Source organism: Colius striatus, chromosome 3, assembly GCF_028858725.1.
Source record: "Colius striatus isolate bColStr4 chromosome 3, bColStr4.1.hap1, whole genome shotgun sequence".
Lineage (NCBI taxonomy): Eukaryota > Metazoa > Chordata > Aves > Coliiformes > Coliidae > Colius > Colius striatus.
The window spans coordinates 54,138,595-54,165,376 of record NC_084761.1 but is presented as its reverse complement, the minus strand read 5'-3'; the positions used below and the strand labels follow the sequence as shown (position 1 = coordinate 54,165,376).

At 36.0% G+C, this 26,782-nt stretch overlaps 1 protein-coding gene across 1 annotated transcript in view; it reads left to right on the top strand.

The window, feature by feature from the left end:
- Positions 1–26,782, top strand: part of PDGFC (platelet derived growth factor C) — a 136,181-nt gene that overhangs the window by 89,980 nt on the left and 19,419 nt on the right. The window contains exon 4 of the mRNA XM_061993375.1: positions 8,845–9,025. Coding sequence (XP_061849359.1) covers positions 8,845–9,025 — 181 coding nt within the window. The remainder of the gene's footprint in view (positions 1–8,844; positions 9,026–26,782) is intronic.

Genomic DNA, 26,782 nt, shown 5'->3' with positions numbered 1-26,782 from the left:
GTGTGAGTAGGAGTAGAAATTTTATATTGGATTTAGAAAGAATGCTTCACAACTGTGGCTGTTGATGTGTAATCTGAGCTCCACATTTTGATTTAATAAAAAAATATTATTCATTAGCAACATGTGATTTATTATAATCACTAATTCCTAGGATAAAATATACCAGACTTTACAAATGGAAGTACTTCAAAAATGTTGCATTTCATTCTCCAGAATCAGAAGAGTATGGTACTGTATGATGTAGGACATGTACTTGGGAGGTGTGCTGTCTGGGAGTAGTGGACTACCTCCCTAGGAAGGGAAAAAGGAAATAGGAAAAAACCGAAAAAGATGCGTGTAACACTGTAACCCTGAGTGATGAAAGATCATAGAGACTTATTCCCTGTGGAATTTCTTCCTCTGCATTTATGATGAAGGCCAAGATAGGTAAATGGACTGGGGCACCATTTGCAAGCTGATTCATATGTGTTAGTATGTTGTTCCAAACTCTCCAATTTTGCCAGATTTGTCTTTGTCTTTGATACATAGTAATAGTAGTGTTGGTACATAATTTCAAGCACTCTTTTGATTGATGTTTCCGCCCTACTAGTAATGTGCTTTTTTCAGACAAAACTTAATCCTTATTTAAAGAGAGCTAAACACATTTCTTATCCTGACTGGCACTGGGAATACCTGTCATTCTTTTATACAAAGAAGATAAGCGTAGGTAGTTTGTAAAAAAAAAAAAGGGCAATTGAAAGGAGTCTTTTCTGAAACTATCTTCTTTCCTTATTACCTCCACTTCTGATCTTTAGCATTATAGTGTCTCTAAAATTCTTATTCAATAACATATCAATAGAAGTTATATCAATATAAATTAGTTTGTTGCAGAGGTTATCTGGGGCTGAATTTTGTGGCTACTATATTCCTGAAAGTACTTATTTGTGTGCTTTATCCGTGTAAGTATTTTAGCATACGCTTAAGTACTTACCAGGTTACTGTCTGAATATAGAATTGTTTGGTTAGAGCCTGAAGTACATTTTCCGAAGTATCTAATTCACAGTTTCCTATTTTTGTGGAAAAGTTAAGGTCCCTTCCTCCCTACAAGGCAGAAGCTACTTTCAGAGACTATGGACATTCACATACTAAAGATGGAGACACTTCGGTGCTTACTAGTGCACCTAGATACCAAAATAATAATTTGTTTTCTAAAGGATTTCGTGTGCCAGTTTACCAGTCATCAGGGAAAGAGTATGTTTTATTAAGATTGTCAGCAATATGCAGTTTATCAGTTGGCACTAAAGTAAACTTTGGATACAAAAGAGAATTTTGGAGACGAGGAGGAAGAGATGCATTTCTTTAGGTTTCTTATTTTTGCATTCAGTGCTTTGGCTCTTATTCACCAAGTGACAAGAGCTAGTACACAAAATGTCTCAGCGTCACATGATGCCTCAACTTTTTATCAGATCTACCAAAAATGGAAGTATGCTTTCTGATAAACTGGGAAGACATAATGCAACTGTTACTGGTTGTTTGATTTGGTGAACTTGTTTGGGATTTTGTTTGGGTTTGTTTTTTGTTGTTGTTAAGGAAAGTGTTCAAATGTTTGAAGAGTAGAATTTTTAGGGTTTGAACTCTATTGGGTTTTTTACCCTTTCACTTTGTGTTGTAAATGTATATATAGTATCAAAGTGCGACAGAGTGAATGAAAGGGAAGAAAAATTGAAATCTAAGGATTATATTTATTTTTTTCATGTGTCTTAAGTAAGGTAGAAATGCAGGGAGTTTTGTGTTTGAAGCCTCAGGCTGGTACTAATCGTTATGAGGAAAGACTAAATAGACACAACCATGGCAACCGTCTAACATTTGTGAATGAATCTGTTTCCATAAGGCAATTCCTAATGTACAGTGCTGCATATTCTATAAGAGATGTATTCAAAGTAGTTTGGCGCAGAAACTACAATCCATATTTGGTGAATGGCAGTTAGAAGTGTTCTCTGTTTATACCTTGAGTATTTTTATTTCATGGAAAAAGTAGACATGGCAGGAGACTTGGAGTTTTTATGCTCATTTGCTGTATTGGCTGAAAGTGATGTCTGTTGCTAGAAGTGATATTTGTGTATAATTAAACATCATTTTCAGAGTACAAAAACCTGACCTCATGAGTTATTTATTTGGATTATGTTTGGGTATGCTGTTTCTTTCCACTAACTGTTAAAACAAAATGTATTGTAGGATCAGCAGATACAGGTACTACTGTGGAAATGTATTTCATATCAAAGCATTGTTGTTCTGTCAGCTTTTCTCTGCTTTGATAGTAAAAGACTAAGTATGAAAGAAAGCATAGAATATAGCTCTCTTCTCAGTTGTTGGATAATCTGTAATGATATCCAAAGGAATTTCCTCTTGTAGGGGAAGGCACTGCCAAATCCTCCTAAAGAGGGTGAATGCTAGGGGTCTGACCGTGGGCTAGGTGGCCTGCCCATGCTGTGAACCTCAAGAACTGGAGTCAAATGACTCTAGGTACCTTTTTCAGAAATTTCTGTTGGAAAGAGTAAATCCATGGGAATATTTTAAATATTTTTAATATTTAAAATTTTATATCAGGTAGTTTTTTTAAAAAACAGTTTTCTTCCTATATTCTGACTTTACTGTCTTTAAAGTAGTCTCAGTGAAATGTTTCTGATAATGTTGAGCAGAATCATTTTTCATTGAGGTTTCACCAATGTGGAGTACTTGCTGATGCTGCCACAGATTCACCATTTCAGTCAAGGTGCCTTCTCCCTTCCATTGTTCCAGGAAATCTACTTTCTGTATCATTGAGGGGGTTTTTTGTCTTCTGCCTGGCTGGCAAGTGGAGTTATGCTAATTTTTACTGATATGCACTGCTAGTGTTTTGTGATTTTGGGAACCTTGTATCTACTGGGCTGTGAATGGAGGGCTGGACTGAATGGGACAATATTTCCAAGTCTGAAGTTCATAGAAATGTTGTATAGCAACAGATATAAAACAGTAAGATACAAACTAATACATTTGAAGTGCAAAGGAATTAATTAAACAGCTCAGAAACTTGTAAACTTGGGTGGTAAATGGTTATACTACCTGCTTGACCACATTGGAGGGAAAAATAATAATAATATCAAAAATAAGACTTCCTTTTACATAAACAGAAAAACAGTACACAAGTACCTGCAATTTCATTGTTAGCAAATTATTTAATTTTTATGTTATTTAATTTTCATATCACATGAAGTGTCTTTTGCCTCTCTGCCTTGGGTCAGTCTTAGCAAGAGGGGCAGTATCGGTAATAGAAAAGAAGAAAGTTCTCCACCTATTGAATGAATGATGCAGTACACTCTTCTTACAATTGTATTGCTACATCTGTAGTGTTGTAGTTTGCCCAAAATATACATACTCCTCTAATCCTACATGTCATTCTCGCCTCATCTACCTTCCTCTTTCTTGGGGTTCTCCCATTTTCCCTCCGCCCTTTGTCATAATCTTTGCATTCCCCTTGTCCCATCATGCATTTTTGCTGGAGACTGTATGGCATGTTGACCTGTGAGGAATAATAAAGCTGATTAAACAGATCGAATCTGCTGTTACATACCACTATATACCATGGATTTCACAGAACTACAGAATGGTAGGCATTGGAAGGATCCTCTAAAGATGCTCTAGTCCAATCCCCCTGCTAAAGCAGGTCCACCTAGATCACTTCACTCAGAAACACATCTAGGCAGATTTTTAAAACCTCCAGAGAAGGAAACCCCACAACCTCCCTGTGCAGCCTGTGCAAGGACTCTCTCACTCTTACAGTAAAGAATTTTTTCCTTGAGTTTAAAGAGAACTTTTGTGTTCCAGCTTTTGTCCATTACCCCTAGTCCTGTCACTGGACACTACAGAAAAAAAGTTTTGCCTCATCTTCTTGAGAGACACCTTTCAAATACTTATAATTGTTAATAAGGTCTTGCTTCAGTCTCCTCCAGGCTGAACAGTCCCAAATCCCATAGCCTTTCCTCATAAGAAAGATGCTCCAGCACTGGACATAGTACTCCAGATGAGGCCTCACCAGGGTAGAGGGGGAGCAGAACCTCCCTTGACCTGCTGGCCACACTCTTCTTGACGCGTCCCTGAATGCCATTGGCCTTCTTGTCCATGAGGGCACATTGCTGGCTCGTGTTATTATCAACCAGGACTCCCAGGTCTCTCTCTGCAGAGCTAATCTCCAGCAGGTCAATCTCCAACCTGTACTGGTGCACGGGGTTGTTCCTCCCCAGGTGCAGGACTCTGCACTTGTCCTTGTTGAGCCTCATGAGGTTCCGTTCTGCCCATGCTGGTTTCTGTGTCTCTGTTGTGTTCCATTGATCTCTTTTCCACTCAGATAAACATGAGTCTGTCCATCAGAGCATTACTTGAGAGCTGGATGATTGAAGGAAGCATCCAGAATCTATTACAAGTGAGGCTGACAAGTCTTTGCAAAAGTGTCTTCAAGCTAAATATTTGGCCTTACTTTCCTCTATATGTAAATATAGTGTTTGTTTCACAAAGAGCAGTATGATTACTTACAGATGTAATTTAAAAGTAATTTAAGTGGTGAAGACAATGTAAGGTGTTGCCAATACCCTTAGTTTTTTCTATACAAGTACAGAGATAAGTCAAAATTATGGAAACTAAAATTTTTGATCCATAGAAAATTTAAATATTTCAGTAGTAAAAGTGAAAATTATGCCAAATGGAGGTAGAAGTGGGAGACCAAGTTTTCCTTTAAATGGTGGTATTACAATTTTTCATAGAAAAAGTCAAAATTACATTTTCATAAAGACAGTTTTTAAGGATTTCTGATGTTTCCAAAATGGAACTTGTCCAAATAAATAAATAAATAAACCACCTACACATACAGTCCATAAAAGTCTATCTAGTGAACTGTCAGAAGACCTGCAATGCTTTTTGTCTGAAGAAGAGGTAGATTTTTTTTGTGTGCTATACCAGCACCAGGAAAACCTTGGAAATCCATGTACTTTAAAACAAATTGGAACAGAAACTTTACGGTATCCCACAGAACACTGTAAAAAAAAAAAAAAACCTCAAAAACAAAGCCCAAACAGAAAAAGAAGGATTGTTGGCAGCTTCTTATTTCTTCATTAAAAAAAAAAAAAATTAAAAAATTTAAAAAAAGAAAACATTTTCTTTTTAAAAGGAGAAAGAAAAATATATTTCACAAGCTGCTTTAGTGGGCATGCTAGATTTTTGTCTAACATGCATCTATATACAGATGGAAAGATCCAATGTCACTGATATGACAAAATATTTTACACCATGGATTTCTGTTCCTTACATTCATTGATATATTTGTTGAATTCCAAAAGCAGAGGGAGGCCACAAAAAGGTCAAAAAACTACAAGCCAAGGTAAACAGCATGTCAGAGTATGTTTAGCAAATGAGAGTGTAAACCACAGAAAAATAGGGGAGGAAAACTATTCCCTTGGAAAATACATTTCCCGGATGGAAAGGCTCAGGTTGTTAATTTAAGCTATAGTCCCAGGCACCTGGGCTGGAGGGAAAAGGAATGCATGTTCTCAACAGATATAATGGAAGGCATAGTGGGTATTGTGACTAAAGGCAAAAGCATCTTTCATCCCAGGAAAACAGACTGGATTTACCTCTTGGTCATAGATTTTACTTAGCAATATTTGAGTAATGTATAGATAGAGCACCAGAGTGGTTTTTTAAGGATTGTCAAAGAGAGTTATGTTTTCTCCTTTGTACACTGCACAGAAAAGTTGGCTTCTTTATTTAGTTCAGTGTGCATTTTAACCATTTTACTTCCATTGCAGAGGGAAAATAACATCTCAGTTCTTGGTTATTTATCCTAATATTCTTGCATTTCAAGTACAAGTCTCTCTTGAGGCGGAAATACTTTTGTATGACTATGCAATTGTACCCACTGCTCTTTAACCCTGTGACGTGAAGCTGCAGAATTATTTAGCAAAATCTTGTAAGTGCTAAAGCACCTTAACCACTTTGTTTTGTTACTTTTCACAAGTTCAGACTTCAGTCCAGATGTGTAATGCAAGGAATTTTAGTTGCACAGAAGATTTTTTTGGCAGGCTTTTGCAGCACATTCAGCCTAGATAGCTGACAGGAATACAGTTACTGGTTAAACATATCATTATGCCCAAGAAACACGTGAGGGATTTTTTTTTCTGTTGATACATACAGAATTTCTAAAGATTCCTCTGCTGATGGTGAAATATCAACATTATGCAGGGAGCTCCACCTATGCCTGGGTTCTGCAGTAAGAAACCAAAACTCAAATATTGTATATTTCCTTATGAAACCAAAAACTTTTGTCTGCAGCACTGGGTTTGTTTGTTGAGCATAAAAACCCAAAATTTGTCTATGGATCCTGATGGAGACATTGCAGAAAGGGAATTATCATTACAAACTATGCTGTATGTACTGTACCATGTTCTGATGAGAAAGTCACATTTAGTTGGCTTATAGAACAGCTTTTATTATCCCTTAACTTGTGATATTGATAATTCTGCACACTACAGTGCAGTGAGTGCTGTCTAATGATTAGTATGTTTCCAGATTGAACACTTGTACACAAAGGTATTTTTTAATGTTTATCAGAATAGTAGTAGGGTAGAGGAAGGATGATTGAAAAACCTATCAACACTGAAAACGCAAAGAAAAAAATCAGAAGTTATTTTGGTGACACATAACAGCTTTTTTAGAAATACCACGTACAAAAATGAAGGACAAAACAATTGAATAAAGGAAAAAATACCCTGATAAACAGGATTATCTGGATTTGTGATGCATGTCAGAAAGCTGAATACTCTTTGGGTTTTTCAGAATACTTATTTCTCTCTTCTTTTTTTGGTATCAAGAGACCAAAGGGTGCTATAGAAAGTACTGTGCAAGTTACATAGAAGCACTAACACCTGTATTGTGCGTGACCTCGCAGATGTCTTAAGCCTAAGTCAATAAATGTAAAGATTAATTTATTCACTCTTCATACAAAAGTAGCTAATTATTTCCTATTCTTAACTAAAACATAAATAGTTAACTTTAGAAACTTCATGAGCTAATCTTAAAATTATAAAATTCAGTGCTCAAAATCAATTTGAGTAAGTATATTGAGTCCTGGAGTCTTAGCATAATTAATGTAGACATTGCCTTTGTTGGAGACTTGATCATAAACTGATCACTGATGGATAAATTAAAAGAATTAGTTAGTGTTTTGTGGGGGGAAAAAAGATGGTGCTAAAGTAATTGGTATCATAAGTTCAACAAAGGTTTAAAATGGTGGTACATGGCAGTAATGAATTGTGAACACAGTTAATGATCATATTCATTGCATTCATTTTTAATTAAATGGAAAAAAATACTAGTCCTTTGAATTGAGATAATAAATGTGCGAGTCAGTCTTGCACAAACATGCAATGCAAGAATTTATTGCCTGCTGTCTAGCTAGGGAACTGGGAATCATTATAAAGATTAGCTTTACTAAAAAAAAAAAAATCCAGAAAAAGCTTTAGTAGAAAATGTTTATGAGGTAATAACTTTCACACTAAATATTGCTTGGCATACTAGGTAGATTGTATGCACAGATTTTTAAAATTATATGTATTTGCTATCATCAGAGGTAGGACTGTTTCTACCCTTGAAAAAGATTTAATTCTATTTACCAAATTAGATGTATATGGGACAGTATATGACTACACATGTAAGAGAACATAAAAATATCAGAAACCTTGAAACTTTCTCAAAGGTGTTATTATACTTAGGGTATAAGTTGTGGTTTAAAAGTAAAGAGATAACTTGGAAACCTATACCTTGAATTTCCAAATGCTTGCTGTGCTTTAACTGATGCACTCTCTTCTCAAACCATGGGGCCATGCTGCTGCCAGTGCTCAGGGTTTCAAACTGCAGCAGGGGAAATCCAGCTGAAATACTTAGTGTTTATTCTGTCAGTTGGCAGCTGGAGAGCTGACATCAAACAGGTTAAAGCACTGAAACCAGACATATCTTCTAGAGCAGTGGCTTTGAATATTTTTATGACTTGGGAACCCCCTAAAGATTTCTAGTGGAAGCAAGGATGTTTGTGTGGCATATTGAATTTTATTGATGATGATTGACTGATGTTTCTTAGTTACCTTTCATGGATCTAGTTGAAGTTGTTCACAGATCCCCAGTGATATGCAGACCACATGGTAGAAATCAATGAAAAGGAATGAAACTTCTCCCAAAGCTCTCAACCCCTATCTCTATTGTCAATATTGCCAAAATAATCAGGTTCTTTCTGATACACAGTATGTCTAGGTCTTTGCTCAACAAATGCCTCATAAACTCAAAATGTTCTTCCAAGTTTTCCTAAGCTGCTTTAATATTCAGGAGTTTATTCACCACTGGTTTTCCAAGAGTGCAAATTTTCCATACCAAAAAACCCATGAACTTTCACTGGCGAAATGCGGTATACTGCTAGTGATATTGCAGTATGAGTTACTGTGCCACACTTAGACAATTTCAGACTTTTTTCTCTGACTTTATTCTGCCCTATCCCACATATTGTAATTGCTTTCCATAAAAGGAGAAAACAAAACCATACTCATGGGTCTTTTCAAAATGCAAACTCTGCTTTTATTTTTTTAACCTTACTGCATGATTGTATTATGTATTTAAGCTAGTAGCAACTTGGAAGCTAAGTTTAAAATAGCTGGGTTTGGTAGCATACTTTTAGTATTGAGGGAAAAGAAGAGAAATTGCAAACATCAGAGTCAGATTCTTGATTAAAGTAGGAATTTTATAGATATTTTGTCAGTAAATAAACATTTGATTTTCTTTTCTGTTCAGGTATGACTTTGTAGAAGTTGAAGAGCCTAGTGATGGCACTGTTTTAGGGCGCTGGTGTGGTTCCAGTACTGTGCCGAGCAGACAAATCTCCAAAGGAAACCAGATCAGAATAAGATTTGTGTCTGATGAATATTTTCCTTCTGAACCTGGATTCTGCATTCATTATACACTTCTTATGCCAGTAAGTAACAGGTTTCAAATTGAAACATTTCAGGAAAACAGAATCTTTGAAGTGGTAGCTCAAAAGAATCTTTTAATAGCTTAGGATTAATTACTGTTTATTTCTTAATAATAATAACAATGAGCAATCTGTCTTACAGAAATGTGCATTTTGATTTTGTGTGTTAACTAACTGAGTGTTCTTGTGGTTCTTCTTGTATGACTTTGGAATGGGAAGTTGTGGGCTTAAGTTGTTTACATGGAAACTTCAATAAAATGTTTGCATTCCTAACACAGTACTGTGAAAAGAATCCTATTTTTCTAGCTTTGAGAAGAAGAAAAAAATCATTATAGGAATCAGTTCTGAGACATTGAAGGAGCATTGGGAAGTTACAATGAAGATTGAACATATTAATATTGTATTAGTCAGCTGCTATTCAACATGCACAGCTAAATGATTATACTTAGTTCAAAACCAGAAAAGTTCTTGCAATTCTGGCTTGTTTTATTTAGTGACAAAGCAGTCAATGCATAATAACAATTTTCTACTGCATTTTCCCTGGAAACTATACTTTAGCCTTGTCTTAAGTATTGTTTAACACTTGTAAATTGCAGGTGTTAAACAATAGTCACTGTCTAAAATGTTATGATTTTCATTGTCAACAGATTTCTATTACCTTTTTTTCACCAAATGAAAGATCTGCAATAGCAAAACAATGTTTATAGATTTTTAAAAAGAGATAATGTTCTGAAACATTAGAGTGGAGGAGAACAGGAGGAGACTTGTTTTGTAATTGGTATTCCACATCTAAAGAGACTAAGGAGTATTTTTGTTAAATTCCTCATAATTCACTTTGTGAGTCTTGTGGTCTGTGGTATGTGGTTGGTACAAAATATCTGCAAGCTCAATTAAAAACTGATCAAAAGAATCCATGTTGTAACCCCACTGACATGCACTTCACTCAAAATGCATTTGTCTTGCTTATGACTTTTACCATTTTTGCTTCTTCTCTATGTTTGCAAAACTTCAATTTCTGAGAGGAAGCAAAGAACAATTCCGCTTATCTTTTAAACATGGCAGGATCCTCTTAGTAGGATATTTAGCATAATCGTGATGATCTGTCTATTTGACTCTTGTGAGTTAGATCCTTTTGCTCATAGAAAAGAATGACTTGATAATGATGAATTTTGAAATTAAATAAAATGTCAATCAGTTTCCAAAAGAACTTGAAATTGGGCTAGATTTAAACTTTTGTACACCTGAGGGCAGAATGTAACAAGTATGTTTACTTTTAGGAAATAGTAAAAGAAAATCCCTAAATAGATGTATTTGTGGGCTGATGCCAAATTTCACTATTGCAGCTCTACTATTGCGTCCTACCTGCTACATATCTAACTGACTTATGTATGGTGCAATTTATGTGGAATGGACAGAACACAGGTGCCTAAAAATACCATAGTGTATAGATACATATATAATTAATGCCATGCCATACAAATGGAAAGAGTATATTCCTTGATATTTGATTATAAAAAAATGGTTATAACATGTAAATTATCATCATTTGCAAAACAATTCTTTAATCTTCAAAATATTTACAGCACTTATTCAATAGACAAAAACAGAGCCAACATTGCAGGATGCATTTTTTTGTTTCCCATTTTTCTCCAATAACAAAGTTCACATAGGATAAGAAGTATAGATATAAACTGACTTAGAAACCAAACCTGTTTTCTCTCACATATCTAACAGGTGAGAGAAGCCCCCTTCATGTCACAGGAATTCAGAACTAACCCCAAAACATGCAGTATAACAGCTACTTATCAGCTTGTGAAGATTAGTTTAAAAATCTCTCTTTAAAAGGGCTGTGATCTCTTTTGTAAAAAATTAACTCTATAAGCCATACAAAATACAATTTCACATTTCAGACTGCAGATTGTAAATGAAATATCTATCACTGAGTGATTGATTCCACTTGATATCACATGATTTAGACATGCTTCTTATACTTAAAGCAATTGAAAACTGAAGCAAAAAAGGTGTTTTTTTCTTTAAAATTATGATGCTATCTCATCTAACTTTTCAAGAGAAACTAAAATGTATAGCCCCTCATACACACAACTACCTGCAAAACAAAAAAGATGTCAGATATAGGAATGAGTGTAAATTTTAAATAATTTTTGCAAAGACATAACTGATTCACTTAGTGATTCACTTCAATGAATTGGTCCTAAACAGTTAATATTTTCCCCCCTCATTTTTTGACAAGAGGAGGAGGGGGAGATGCCTAGTAGACTAGCAATGAGAGATTGTTTGGGGAGAAATGAAGCAAAACTGAAATAAAACAGTGCAAGCTTGTTTCTGTATTTGGAGGCCACACACAGAGAGGGGCACCGGACACATTTTCAAGTCTTTTAGAGAGCAAGAGAAATGGCTTTGTTTAAATCTGCTGTAATTTATCGTATACATACATATATATATATTTACTTTGTATATTATATTTCAAATCAACTTTTTACATGATGAATAGGTAGGGAGAGAATGGCTATTGATCTGATTACTTAATTTCTAAGATTCAGTCACTCAAAAGGACCCGGAGCAGTTCCAATGTCAATAGATGCAACATCACTTTCTAGAAAGGCTTTGTGTGGGGTTTCAAAGCACTACATAAAAGCGGTGCATATACTATATACAAGCAGAAAGCTCCATAAGAGAAACAGGGAGCTTTTCTTCAGATTCTGGCTAATTGCTGTTTAATAATTTGAATTTTTCCATTTTAAATTGTACACCCTAAGTACACCTATAACTTTCTATAATTTTGATCTAACTCCACTTCCCTTGCCTCCGTTCTGTAGTTGCAAGTTAATTTTGTCTGGAATGCCATAAAGTGGAAGGAAACATTGAAAAAGCTTATTCTTACTAAGAAAATGTAGTTTGTGTTATTTCAAAATTATTATGCTGCTTTCAGCACAGCTGTTACTATTAGTCACTCGTTTCATGCCCTGCCCTGTCACTTAGTTGCTTTTTTCACTAAGGGCTGCTTAGCGGTTGTTCTGCATTTTAACTGTTCAGCTATGCATTTATTAAAAGCCATGCTTTTGGAAGTACTATACCACCTAAACCCTCCTAGAACTTTATTGTGGAAATAATCCATATTTCATTTCATTTCTTTTCCCCTTCTTCTCACTTGCCCTCAGTTACAGATCTAATCCATAGAGTAGCCACATGCAATTGAGGGAAACCTTATAAACTTTCGTAATGTATGTTTGGGCTTCAGTCTTCCTAGCGACTTGTTTAGTTTGAATTATGTCAGTTACATCAAGTTTTCTCTGCCAAACTTGTAATAAAGTCCATTGTTACTTGGGGAATGGGTGAATGGGATACTTGATGCCTGAGGTGCCATTAAGGAATGCATGACTGATTGCCAAAGTAGTTATTAATTATTCAGGGCACTCAGAACAAAGCAGCTCCAGTTAAAGTTGAAGCTGGAGGTGACTGTATTCCTCCTCTTTTTTTTTTTTTTTAATTTTTGGCATATGGTAGCATGCCATTTGTCATCACAGACCATGCCAAAGATCTTTGCAAAGAACAAATTTAACCCTCTTCTATGCAAGAGAAAATGAGGAAATTACAAGAAGCTTCTGAAAGACTGATCTCATTTAAAAGGGACTTGAGAGGTGTTTTGTGATTTTTGGTGCAGTACCTGTATGATTACCTGTATTTCGATCCAATAATTGGGGTTTTCTTCCTTTGCAAAGATGCTGTTAATAGTGCTCTTTCTATTAATGGTAATGAAGATTAAATATAGTATTGCGCAGATAATCTGTTTAGGGCTATCTAATAATGTTCCTTTATTCCTTCCAAATTGATTAAGCTTTGCCCTTTTAGGGTTGAACATGCTAATTTTGTTTGTGGAACTTTTTTAATGAAAAAAGGCAAATAAAATTTAAATACTAATATAAAAAGTTCATATTGATAGAACAGAACAACAAAAAGGTCTTACCTTCATTTCAGAGTCCACAAACTTTGCAGGTATCAGTTGTATATCTCTCCTGTCAGCACCAAAGCACAAGTGAGGCTTAACTTTGGCTTCAATAACTAAAAAACCCTCCAGAAACATTGTAAATGACATTATTGATATCCTAAACAAAAGTTTTCTACACTCTCTTATGAAGTAATCAAAAGACTTTGGAAATTATTTCAGGGTTCATGCTACATAAAGTACATAAGGAGTGTGAAAATCCTTCATATGATAGGAAGTACTATTAAAAAAAACCTCAGTGTTCAGAGTTTCTACTGATTTGGTATAACGAACCCTAAGCCTGGATAAATCAACAAACTCCTAAAGATGTTCCAATGTGAAATTCAATCATTCTCTTTTTTTTTTTTTTTTATATGTGGAAAAAATTCATTGCAAATCAGAGGTTTGAGGACTCCTTCTTTCTCTCAAAATTTCATTGTGCATTAAATCTGTGCTTCAGGTCCAAAGAGAAATTCCTTTGTAGCTTTCTTAAATGAGATATTGAAAATCAAAATACATGAATAGGAGCAACATACTTCAGGTTAATCAAAAAAAAATACAAAAAGTACAAAACTGAGGTTACTGTTGTCCATGAGACCACAATGTCAGGGGAAAAAACCTCTTTGAAGCAGAATCTTTGAAGGATAATTCGGAACCAAATCATAACGTCTCGTTTTCCTGTGACTATCTCACTCTGTCAAATGGGCATCATAAAAAAGTTAAAAATCTGTGTATGTGAAGCATACTGACAAGGTTAGAAATGAATCTAGCAAAATTTATAGCAAAGTCATGGGTCTGCACATGGAAGTGTATCCTTGACCTGCACAAAACGAAATGTCAGGGTGGATTTTATGAGTCTAAGCGGGAGAGAGACATTTTGAATCAAATTGGTTTTCATTTAGTTCTTAAAAGGGATGAATATGCTTTTATGACAGCAAATTTGGTACTCTGAAGGACTAGATTTCTTTACCTCTGGCCAAAATCTGAATGTAGTTTCTCATGTAGTATGTATAAATATACTCTTTCTCTTGTATTTTTCTGTGATGTTAGTTTTAAAGTAGCTCAGACAGGAAAGAATAAGAAATCATTTCATTGACAATTTGCAGGAAGAGGTAGTTTTGTTTCTTGGAGAGACTTTTTTGATTGTTTGTTTTACAAATCAATAATATATTTGACTCAGATTTAAATTCATTGATTTTGGAAGTTTATTGTATATACCACCCAGTTTCACTTTGGCAAAGGATATTAAAAAAATAACTGATTTTCTTGTTTATGAATGAGTGACAATAATTTCAAAATTAACAGCAATAATGATACCATACCTTAAATGTCATACCTTTGGGACTTTTTATATTCAACAACTTCAATTTCTTCCTGCCAATTTCAGGAATCTTAAAGAAGTAACATAACCGATTCTGGTTATGGAACATTCATGTAAGTCTTAAGAGAGTAAGTCAAAACAAGTGAGGTGGAGAAGAGCCTGTGGAAACTGCTCTTTTTTTAGTTGTCCTTAACATTAAGTACAAGTTAGATCACTCTGACAGCCCGTTTTGAGCAGAAATCAGTGCTGTAAACAAGAGATGGGATACTGCAACTGTCAAGAAAAAGCAGGCCGCCCTTTTTGCTCTTTTCCTAAAAGGCATTCCAGATTGTGAGTTATTTACTTGATGAAGTGGCTACCATTATACTAACTGATTAATTTTTTTTCAAATAGTGTTTGAGTCTTTTCATTGTTTTTTTTAAGTCTGCTCACGAAGAATTGAATTAGATCTAATCAGAGCAATTACATAGAAAAAAATAACAATAGCACTGCCACTCTGTAACAACTGTATCTCTTTGCCTAAAGTATGTTATATTCTATTTCTACCCAGTTTCCTTTAACTGATCTTCACAGATTCTCCCTTCTAGAAATCTCACTTCTAAAACGGTTCTTTACAAATGATTGAGGATCAGACCAAGTGCATTTATATTTATCAGTCAGCAGTAATACATTAAAGTGTTTAATATGTTATGTATATTGGCATATTTGAAAACATATTTTTCAACCATGTAAAGTTTATAGGCATTTCCAGTTGGTTTCCCAAATGTCAGACTGCCTTGAATCAAACCAAAGGTAACCCAGGAGCCTGTAACCTATGATGGTCACAAATGGATGTCAGGGAGCAGGAGCAGGAGGCCAAGCAGATGTGATCCTTCAAGTCTCCGGTACTCTCCTGCTTGCCAGCTATTTTCTGCAGAAGATGAGCATTCCTTGAGCCTGTGTGCTTCATCTGTGTAGTAATCTGTAACAGATATTCCAAGGAAGTAATTGTCCATGTGCCCCTTGAACCCAGGTAAACATCCTGCCTTCACAAGATTCTTTGCAAAGATCAGATTGTATAGGTACCTCATAGGAAAGAAACTTCAAACAACTACTTTACTTGAGAAGGATGTGTGTGCATATAAAAATGTGTCACTCAGACTGTAAGCTCACTGATTCAATGTAGTCAGAGCTATTGGATGCTACATATACAGAGATACTCCACAGTGACGTCCAAATGTTATATTAGTCTTTTAAAATTATGCTGTAGTCATGGTCAATTTATATGTTCAGTCTTATGGATCATATCTCTTCTCAAGTGTTCAGTGCCTCAGTTATTTGTGTATGATTTTTTAAAAAATTTAATACTTTACTAAATGTTAAATAAGCTACTTTTCACAATATGTTTGGTTGAAAACCTACAACCTCCCCCTGTAAATAAAAACAACAAAAAAAAACCCAAATGAAAGAGGCCTCAACCAGAAAAAAAAAACCAACACCACCTTCCTGTTCTCTCAGGTCCCTTTATCTGCATTGAGTGGTTTGTTGGTTTGGGGCCTTTTTTGTCTGACTTTATTTTTTATGTTTTAAGTATAACTTGTCTAGTTGACTGTCCCTTTTCCAATTTCCAGGATCAACATGTTATTCACAGATTTTTGAGAAAGCACACTGATGGCTGCTCTACAAATTGCACAGCAAAGTGACCCTGTCCCATTCTCAAAGTAATCCCCTGTGTAACTGGCACAGTCCTAGATTTTTTGTGCTTTCAAATGCTGTGACATTGTATCTGACATACTTGCTAGTGGAAAAAAAGGTAAGCAAATGCACATTTGACACTAGGTTTCAGGCAGCATCATAATTTTCAGTAATGCTATTTCAGCTGCATTCATATCATGCCCCTATCCATTATTAATATCTTAGTCATACTACTGTCCTATCCGTTGCCTCACCCTAATAGAATGGGCAGTAACTAGTTAGACTGGTGTGTACTCTTGATTTTTCTTATCATATCTCTGGTAGGAAAAGATGAAAACAGGAATGAGAAGAAGGAATTTGAGACAGAACAAAGTTACTCAGTGCAACTTCTCTATTTTTTTACATATGATCCGCATCTGAAAGGCCCTTAGAAACAGCAGAATTGTGTAGAAAAAAAATGGTATGGTGGATGCAGCTCTAGACATTTGAGATCAAATCAGATGGGGAGCAGCTTCTGTAGGTGACTGACTGCACAATTTAACTCCACAGATTGCTGGAAGCACCTCTTTATATTCAGGAGAAAAAAATCTTGACAGAGTAATCACACTGTGTAGTAGCTTCAAGGTAAGAGTTTGCTTGAGGAAAGATTAATGTGGTGTGTTGGTAATGGTGTTAAGAGAAATCCTTTTGTTTCTAAAAAGAGAGAGATAATAAGCACTATGAAAATACCAAAATTTGCACCTGTCTTGTCTTTGCAGTACCTGGCCTCTGGTGTTACAGCTGAAGATTATGAGCTGTCATTTGTTAGCTTCTCATAGGTACTCAGATTTTTTTTGATGATGAAAGGTTTAGCTGAAGAAGCCAGGATTTTTGTTGAAAAGGTTTTAGTTTGTTTTCATGGGAAAGTCTAGATAATTATAAAGCTGTTGCATCTGTTTTTTATCTATGGCTAAGGTGGTAGAGAAGGAATTCAGGAGAGTTGCTTCTGTTTGCTCCTTATAGCTGGTGTACATTGTTGAACTGTAATTGTTTAAAAAAAAACCCACAAAACAAAACCAAAGCCAAATACCAGAGAAATAAAATGCTGGGCTTCATATTGAAAAGAGTGCTTCAGTGCCTGAAAGGGATGAAGCTGGAGCAACAGAACAAGGGGTCATGGGATGAAGCTGTAACACAAAAAGTTCCATTTAAACATAAGAAAAAACTATTTTACTATGAGGGTGAGGGAGCAGTGGCACAGGCTGCCCAGGGAGGTTGTGGAGTCTCCTTCCTTGGAGGTCTTCAAGACCCGCCTGGACATGTTTCTATGTGACCTGATCTAGGTGGACCTGCTTCTGCAGGTGGACTGGACTAGATGATCTCTAAAGGGCCCTCCTAACTCCTACCATTCTATGATCTATGAAAGGCTGTGTTTAAAGACATTTGAAAAGTGAAGCCATGAAAGCAGACAGCACAGTCTTTGGAAGAAATTTTGCCTGTAGTCCTACAGACATCAGAAGTTAGTGGTTACCAACAGCTCTTCCTTTTCAGCTGCAAAAGGATTCTTCAAGGGAACTCCATAATAACTTTACTCCGATACTACAAACAATTCCCAGGTCTCATCTGAGTCAGTTAGGTGGTTAGGGGAATTTCAGTTTAGTGGTGTAGATAATTAAATCAATCTGATGCTTTATTGTCCACAATGTAGCACTAAGTTGAGAGCTTCTCCGTCTCTTGTTCTAAGTGTTCTTCTAACACCGTGATAATACCCTTTAAACAGCATGACTGACTTTAACAAGACAGATACAATGCTAAGGTAATTTTATTAGAAATCAGTATCATCATGGTCTTGTGAATAGTTGACATATTAAATACAATTTCTTAAATTTCAATTTTTAAATGTTTTCAGTATTTTACTTTTTGTGCGTTCACTGTGTGTGACTTTTTTAAACTTGGTAACATCTACAATCTACAACTGTTTTGTAGACAAATTTTGCTAACTTTGTGCAACTGACCCTGAACATCCCTGATGACTGACATGACCACAATGACCAGGTAGCCAAGGAAAAGAAGGTAACTGAGTTGAGACAGATTATCAAAGTCACTTCATGATCATCTGTATTTCTTTGAGGAAAGGGCCAAATTCCAAATCATTTTAAACTTGCTAACTGGCAGAACAGTTACCCATATATATGTAGGCTTTCAATAGGTAGGCTGTTAATAAGGGTGCCCTTGCTTATCTTCTGAAAATCATTCTGATCTTCTGAACTCTTCTGATTTGTATATGCAAATTTGTCTTCAGGTTTTTCAATGTTAGATATTCCGAATAATCAGAAGTTACTAATAAAATACTTCCCATTATTGAATCATCTGTGCAAAGCCTTTTTTGAGCTTGGAATTCTTGTATTTTAGTCAAAGTAAATTCTGTCATTGAACTCTTCTTTTTGTGTTCTGTCAGTGTGTATAACTTAAAAATCTGTATTTACTTTTTTGAATTGCCTTTCTACTTAAGAAAATCACAGGCACCATTCAGAAAAAAACCCTTGTGACTCAGTGCCTAATATGGCAGTATATCTTTTGATGCAGCATAAACATGGAATTAAGGGTAATAAAAGTGTTTTGAAACTGTTTACTGGTATAAAACACCAGTAGAAAGACATATAAAAATTGTTATAGAGTTTTTCAGTTATGTTCTCAGTCATTATTAAGAATAAAAATACGAGTTACTTTTACAGGTAGGCATGGATGAGACATAATATAAAATCTGAATGTAATTTACTACTTTGCTAAGAAAACATATCTAAAAGTATTAGAAATTCATGAACAAACCTTCACATCTTTTATGTGCAGATAGGGATTGAATGCCAATATTTGGCAAATATGACAGATGGGTCAACCTGAACCTTGTGCAAAGACCCCTCTAAGGAGATGAAGCACAAGTGTGTGTGAGTCTTTGAGTAACTTCATACTCCATATCAGCCTTCTGCTTTGTCATAGTAAACTAAACATTTTTGGTTATGTACTGCACAGCAGCACTATATTTCTGCTTAATTTTGAACCTAAGAACACCTTTGAGGTGGTGTCACGACAGAAAAGCAAAGTAAAATCATCTGTTTTGCAACTAGCAAGTATCTCTGTGTAGTTAAGGATAAATTTACACATTTTCTTAGAATTAAGACAAAAAAAGAATATAAATTAACACCTAAAGTTTTTATGTTACAGTGCTTGTAAATATTGAGGGGCTTCTGCAGATTTTCGTTTATATTATAGATACACTTCAAAGGACTTTTGTGATTATTTTTAGAGGCTGTGGTTGCTGTCTATTAATTTTAAGTAGACACTTTTTATATATTGTTAGTTATTGCCTCATTTCCTATGAACATACGAAGGAAAAGATGGTTATCAAGGGAAGTCAACATGGATTCACCAAGGGGAAATCCTGCTTGACGAACCTGATAACCTTCTACAAGGGTATAACTGGCTGGCTAGATGAGGACAGAACAGCAGATGTCATCTGCTTTGACTTCAGCAAGGCTTGTGACACTGTCTCCCACAATATCCTCATCAGAAAGCTCAGGCGGTGTGGCTTGGATGATTGGATGGTGAGGTGGATCAAGAACTGGCTGAAGGATAGAACCCAAATGATGATGATCAATGGCACAGAATCAAGTTGGAGGCCTGTGGCCAGTGGAGTTCCACAGGGATGGGTTCTGGGGCCAGAATCCTGTTCAACATATTCATCATCAACCTAGATGAGGGGACAGAGTGTACCCTCAGCAAGTTTGCTGATGACGTAAAACTGGGAGGACTGGCTGATTCCCCAGAAGGCTGTGCTGCCATTCAGCGGGATCTTGACTGACTTGAGAGTTGGGCAGAGAGGAACCTCATGAGGTTCAACAAAGTGTAGAGTTCTGCATCTAGGAAAGAACCCCATGTACTAGTACAAGCTGGCAACGGACCTACTGGAGAGTAGCTCTGCAGAGAGAGACCTGGGAGTCCTGGTTGATAATAAACTGTACATGAGCCAGCAATGTGCCCTCGTGGCCAAGAAGGCCAATGGCATCCTGGGATGCATCAAGAAGAGTGTGGCCAGCAGGTTGAGGGAGGTTCTGCTCCCCCTCTACTCTGCCCTGGTGAGGCCTCATCTGGAGTCCTGTGTCCAGTTCTGGGCTCCTCAGCTCAAGAGGGACAGGGAAGTGCTGGAGAGAGTCCAGGGCAAGGCCACCAAGATGATCAGGGGACTGGAACATCTTTCATATGAGGAAAGGCTGCGGGAACTGGGGAGAGGAGAGGAGACTGAGGGGTGTCTCATTAATATTTACAAATATCTAAATGGTGAGTGTCAGGAGGCTGGGGCATCCTTTTTTTTCTATTGTATCTAGCAACAGGACAAGGGGTAATGGGATGAAGCTGGAACTTAAAAAGTTCCATTTAAACATAAGAAAAAACAATTCCACTGTGAGGATGAGGGAGCCCTGGCACAGGCTGCCCAGGGAGGTTGTGGAGTCTCCTTCCTTGGAAGCCTGGTCGCATTCCTGTATGACCTGATATAGGTGTACCTAGGGGGATTGGACTAGATGATCTCTAAAGGTCCCTTTCAACCCCTACCATTCTATGAACTGTGTGTTATTACTGCATCTAATATTGGGAAAATGCCTCTTTAAATTGGAAAAGAGGCTTACCATGCTGTTAATGAAGAAGGAAAAAATGCATTGAATTTTCATGTTAAGATTTGATATTTTGTTACCTGTGACTGCTTACAAATTATATAGTAATTTGGAAAGTTGATTAAACAAAAGCTCTCAGACAGTGAACAGAACCAACTTTTCTCTGCAGACTGTTTAGAAAAAAGTTAGTGATAACTTAAAAACAATAATGCGAGCCTAAGGAGCATCATTAAGCAAGCTATTCAAAGCTACAATTTACAAAATCAGTGCTGTACAAAAATGCCAGTGGATAATTCATAGATAGGAGGTGGCCTAAATTTTATGTTTAACCTTTGAAAGACTGGCAAAATAATAAGGGAATGTCATCACAAAAATCTGAAAACAGAGGAATATCATTTTAACAACACAACTTTAAGAAACGATCATTACTTAATTTCTCTTGAAATCTAATTCCCTAATAAAACATGAGTGTATACATATGAAAGACTCTACACTGTCCTGTCTTTAATTAATCTCTTGATCAAGCAATTAGAGGATCCCCAAACAGAAGCAGGAAGAATCACATCTGGCACAGGGCATAGCATGTGAACTTTTCAGTATGGCTTTCTTGTACCCTATTCTGACTGTGTAATATACACTGTTCTTTCTCGAGGAACAGTCTGTAATAGACCATGACTTCTTTGCAGTAAGACACTTGTACTTTCCACTGATAATTTTTGGTTTAGTAAAAGGGTGGAAGCTCTTTTGTTTTCTGATGAGTGTTGAAGTTTAGAGAAGAAAGAGAAAATAATAGTCAATTACCTGAGGGGGGAGTAAATGGCATAGTTATATTGATAAATGGTCATGGTTGAATCATTCTGTTTAAAGATTATGTTCCTGTGGAATTTTGTCAGGAGAATTGTATTTTGAAGTTATTGTAACAATGCATCACCTTGGATTTATTACTTCAAACAATTTCAATGTTCATTATTTCTATTCATATAATGATAAGCATACTATTGAAATTGCAGTCATAGACAATGTTATACTTTTCATTTTATAGGCTTTTAAAATCTTTCGATGTTTTGTTTCTAGTTCTTTGTCATACAGATAGTGTGACTGGTAACACATTTATAAACAAGTGGTTCCCATTACCTTCAAGAGGAGATATTAGACATTGGGCTCTGACAAAGCAATCATCAAAATAGTGGCCATATTATCCAAGTTTAAGTAATTATTGGTTCTTTTAAAATATATCAATAAATTAATTAGCAAAAATAATTGTTTCTCTACATGGATTTATTATACTGAGAATAATGCTCTGAGTGGTACCTTATTTCACATTTGCTACCTATTCCTCTAATTTCCTAATTGAATGAAATATACACTATGGACCAGTTTCCACAATGAAGCAGAGATTGCCTGGAAGAGTTTAATGTTGATGGTAATTGGGTTAAAACTAGTATTGATGTTATCTCTGAGTTCACAGTCAGTGTTTATCTAAATAAATTGGTTTAATTTTCCGTGGAAGAAGTGCAATACTGGGAAAAAAAAAAAGGTGCCAGCATTTCAGTTGGTTCTTGAAATGTTCTCATTTCTCAGAGTCCTTTTTTACAAGACGTTGCTAAGGTAACCTGTACCTAACTGTAACACATTGTTTGATTAGAGAATATAACCTTAATTGTTAAACAGCAAAATGTCTTCTTCTGACTTTAGCTGGAATATAAACTTTCGAAGGACATTTTTACTTATCTAAATTCAGTCAAATCATATTAAGTTTATGGTGATGTACTTGAAATGACTTTCCATTCAACAAGTGGTTTGTGCTCATACATCCTAATTTGTTCATTCAAATCATCATGTTTGTCCAGTGGGACTGCATAGATAATCTGATAGATGTGAAACAGCTTCAAATTAAATAGTAAATAGTGGTAGACAGCTAAGAATATGATAATACTATCTTTTTGGCAATTAGGTATCTTAAATGCTTAATTGTTTACGAAAACAGAAAATATTTTCTCCAGATACTATATTAACTCTTTCTTCAGCAAAGCATGTCAGTAATCACAATCAATTTTACCCAACTTGTTTGACATTGCTTCATACGTGTAATTTATGCAGTACATCACAATTGCATTTCATTTTTGGTGTTGAGAACTTTCAGAATGGGTTTCTATTATTATTTAAACAAACAAATCATCTTATGGGGCTTCACTGTGAAGTGCAGTTGGAAGATATCCCACCTGAAGTATCCACAGGTCTCTCTAGCCACACAGATCTCTCCTTCCAGAGTTGCTTTCCGCTCTGCCTCTCTTCTTTTTTCCCCTCTTCTGCAGCCGATTACAATGTCTGTCCTTTATGCCCAGGAAAAAACTTACTAAGATATGTACTCAGTGAACAATACATGTAAATGTTGTTTTTTTAATACCTTCTAATTTATCTTCTTATTTGGCTTATTTACAAAACAGTGCTTTTCAATAATATGGTTTTGAAGCACAGTTTCTGTCGTGATCAAAGGATGAACTTGTGGTTAACCACTTTCAGTAGAGTAGACTACTGCAGCAAATAACTTGATGTGATGTTGTTTTTCCACAGAAGGAAAATGATGTCTGCAATTAAAAAAAAAAAAAAATAATATTTTAATGGGCTGGAAAATTCAGGTGGAACCACTACCTCACACTTTGCCTCTTTTATTTAGACTGATAATAAATCCCACATCTAACCGCTTCCTAGATTGCAACGAATAGCAGCCTGTCAAACCACAATTAATTAAAGCTTAGAAAACCACAGGTTTTGATGTCTATGTTCTGTAATTAGTTCCATATATCCTACATGAAATCTTGAGAAACATACAGTATTTCTGAATCTTTGAATGAGAAAATGAGAGACTGAGGAAGAAAATATTTTAATTATCATAGAAGCAGAAAAGTGTGTTCGTATGTGTAAATTTTTTTTCAAATGTCTGTTAAAACATACATATAAGAAACAGAATAAACAATGCCCTTGCAGAAGATTTTACAACTCTTTTAAAATTATGCTTTTGAAATTAAAAAAAAACAAAAAAAAAAGCCAAAACCCACATCTCCTTTAAATTTGATGGTAAGATAGAACAGTGATTTGTAAGTGGTTAAGATTAGTGTCTATCACTTCCTTTCTTTTGCAGATAAGTTTTTTTAACTGTGTATCTTTACAGCATGGCGAATGTACAAGAACAGAGCAGCACGACATCATCCCTTTAGCTCAGTATGATAGTGCTAGTAGTTCTGCTTGCAGGATTGAGGCCATAATCAATGCCTGCATAGACTTGTTTAAAACATTACAAGGAAGATTAACGGTGTGGTTGATTTTTCCATCATTTCTGTTACAGAAAGTGCCACCCTTACTCATATTAGCAAGCCCAAATTAATGTAATTAAATATCTATATGGATAGAGAGATAGATATCAAGAGACTTTATCTAATTGACCATATTGGTTAGAGATAGTTTGACCACATCTGTGGACAGTGACAGTGTTGTAACTTGAGCTCTTTCAGTGGGAGTCAATTGATTTACTAGCAGTTTTCAGGAGAATGAGATTTTCTCTACAGCATGCTGGATTTGTTAATACTGTGGGTTTGTTAGTTGGCAGATTTCTTCTTCTTTTTCTTTTTACATGTGTCAAGGAAAGGGCTGAGAAGGAATTGCATGTAGAAAGGAAAACATATATTTATTCCTTAAAATAAAAGTAATTAGACTGTTCCAAAGATTTTAAGGTTTTTTTTGTTACAACACCAAGAATCAGGAAGAGACAGTGATGGAGCGATGCCTTAAAATTTTATTCTGTTTTGATAGATTTGTTCCTACTGAAAGCAGCACAACATTTAATAGAAATCTACTTGAAATAGAATGAAGCTTTCAAATCGTCTTTGAACGATTCACTTTAAAAAGCAGCCATACAGATTGAAAAAGTAGAGCATGACAGAAGTGCATCTACTTTTATTTTATAGTTAATGCTAAAACCATATTCTTAAATGACTCATAGAATCATAGAATGGTAGGGGTTGGAAGGGACCTTTAGAGATCATCTAGTCCAACTCCCCTACAGAAGCATGTTCACGTAGATCAGATCGCGTAGGAACATGTCCAGGTGGGTCTTGAAGACCTCCAATGAAGGAGACTTTACAACCCCCCTGGGCAGCCTGTGCCAGAGCTCCCTCATCCTCACAGTGGAATTGTTTTTTCTTATGTTTAAGTGGAACTTTTTGTGTTCCAGTTTCATCCCATTACCCTGTGTCCTGTTGCTACCTACTATAGAAAAAAGAGATGTCCCAACCTCCTGACACCCACCCTTTAGATATTTATAAATGTTAATAAGATCACCCCTCAGTCTCCTCTCCTCTCCCCAGTTCCCGCAGCCTTTCCTCATATGAAAGATGTTCCAGTCCCCTGATCATCTTGGTGGCCTTGCCCTGGACTCTCTCCAGCACTTCCCTGTCCCTCTTGAGCTGAGGAGCCCAGAACTGGACACAGGACTCCAGATGAGGCCTCACCAGGGCAGAGTAGAGGGGGAGCAGAACCTCCCTCAACCTGCTGGCCACACTCTTCTTGATGCATCCCAGGATGCCATTGGCCTTCTTGGCCACGAGGGCACATTGCTGGCTCATGTACAGTTTATTATCAACCAGGACTCCCAGGTCTCTCTCTGCAGAGCTGCTCTTCAGCAGTTCGACCCCCAGCCTGTACTGGTGCATGGGGCTTTTCCTTCCCAGATGCAGGACTCTGCACTTGTCCTTGTTGAACCTCATGAGGTTCCTCTCTGCTCAACTCTCAAGGCACTAGAGATCCCGCTGAATGGCAGCACAGCCTTCTGGGGAATCAGCCAATCCTCCCAGTTTGGGGTCATCAGCGAACTTGCTGAGGATACACTGTCCCCTCATCCAGGTCATTGATGGATATATTACATACTATTTTAAGGCTTCAAAGAAATTGTAAATGGTAGTGCAAAAGGAACTTCTGCTTCTTTCAGTGAATCAACTTTTATTTAAAATCTCCCTATTTTTCCCCAAAAAACCTCCCTACTTTTTTGAGGAGAAAGCTAAATTGACATCCAAATATGGAATTGCTTCATTAATTTGCATATTCTATTGTGAGTTAAGGGCTTGTTGCTTGACATTCAACAAAAGCAAAATATTTTTCTACCAAATATTCTCTATTTACTTATACAGGCATGTGGTTATTGATTTTTATTGCAGCATTAATTGGATAACTCTAAAGGGTTAAAATGCATGAATAGAGAATTAATCACTGAGGAAGAAAGTATATTGTTTGGTTATATATACAGATGAATTTACAGCATGATTTGTTAATAGCACAGATTTTTATGATTTAGATTTTTTTTTTCTTAGAATTCAGCATTTACCTCAGCATAATTTTTCATGTTTTGTCAAAGCAGCAAGGGTACTAAGTAGATACAGTTTCATGCAATCTCAGAAATGCAGGGTTGGAAAGAAACTCAGTGGGATCTTTTCTGAGCCACTTTCCTGCTCTAAGCAGGGTGTAGATAGACCAAGCTCATTCTTGCTAGATATTTGTACTGTCCCTGAAGTTTAGGGAAGAAGATTTCAGAGATTTCTCCAAATATCTGTTGCACTGTTTTACATAGTATGAAATCTTTTTCTAATATGTAACATACATCTTTCCTGTCATTGATGAACTACAGAACAGCTGATGCTGTCTTACATGTATATCTCATCTCCTGTCAGCCTGATTGTGTTGAGATTAAAGAAACCTGTACCACTCAATCTTTTTTCACGATTCATGTTTTCTTTTTTCGTTTTTTTCCCTTACTTTTTTTGTCTGAATATTCTCTTTCTCACTCCATATATCTTACCAGTACTGGAGATAAATTTGATTATTGTATTTCAGCTGAGACCTCTCTGGCAGCTCAGTAGTTTGGCTTTATGCTACTGCTCTGAATATATCTGAATGAGATTTACCTTCTTTGTACAAGGATCACATGTCCTATTCAGATGACGTTTCCTTTTAACAGTATTTATTCTGTTTCAGGACTTCCATACTTATGATTTTACATTTGTGCTTTTAATGTTTTATTCCCAATTACTTTTGCCTTTTAATAGTTATGTAATCGCATATACTGT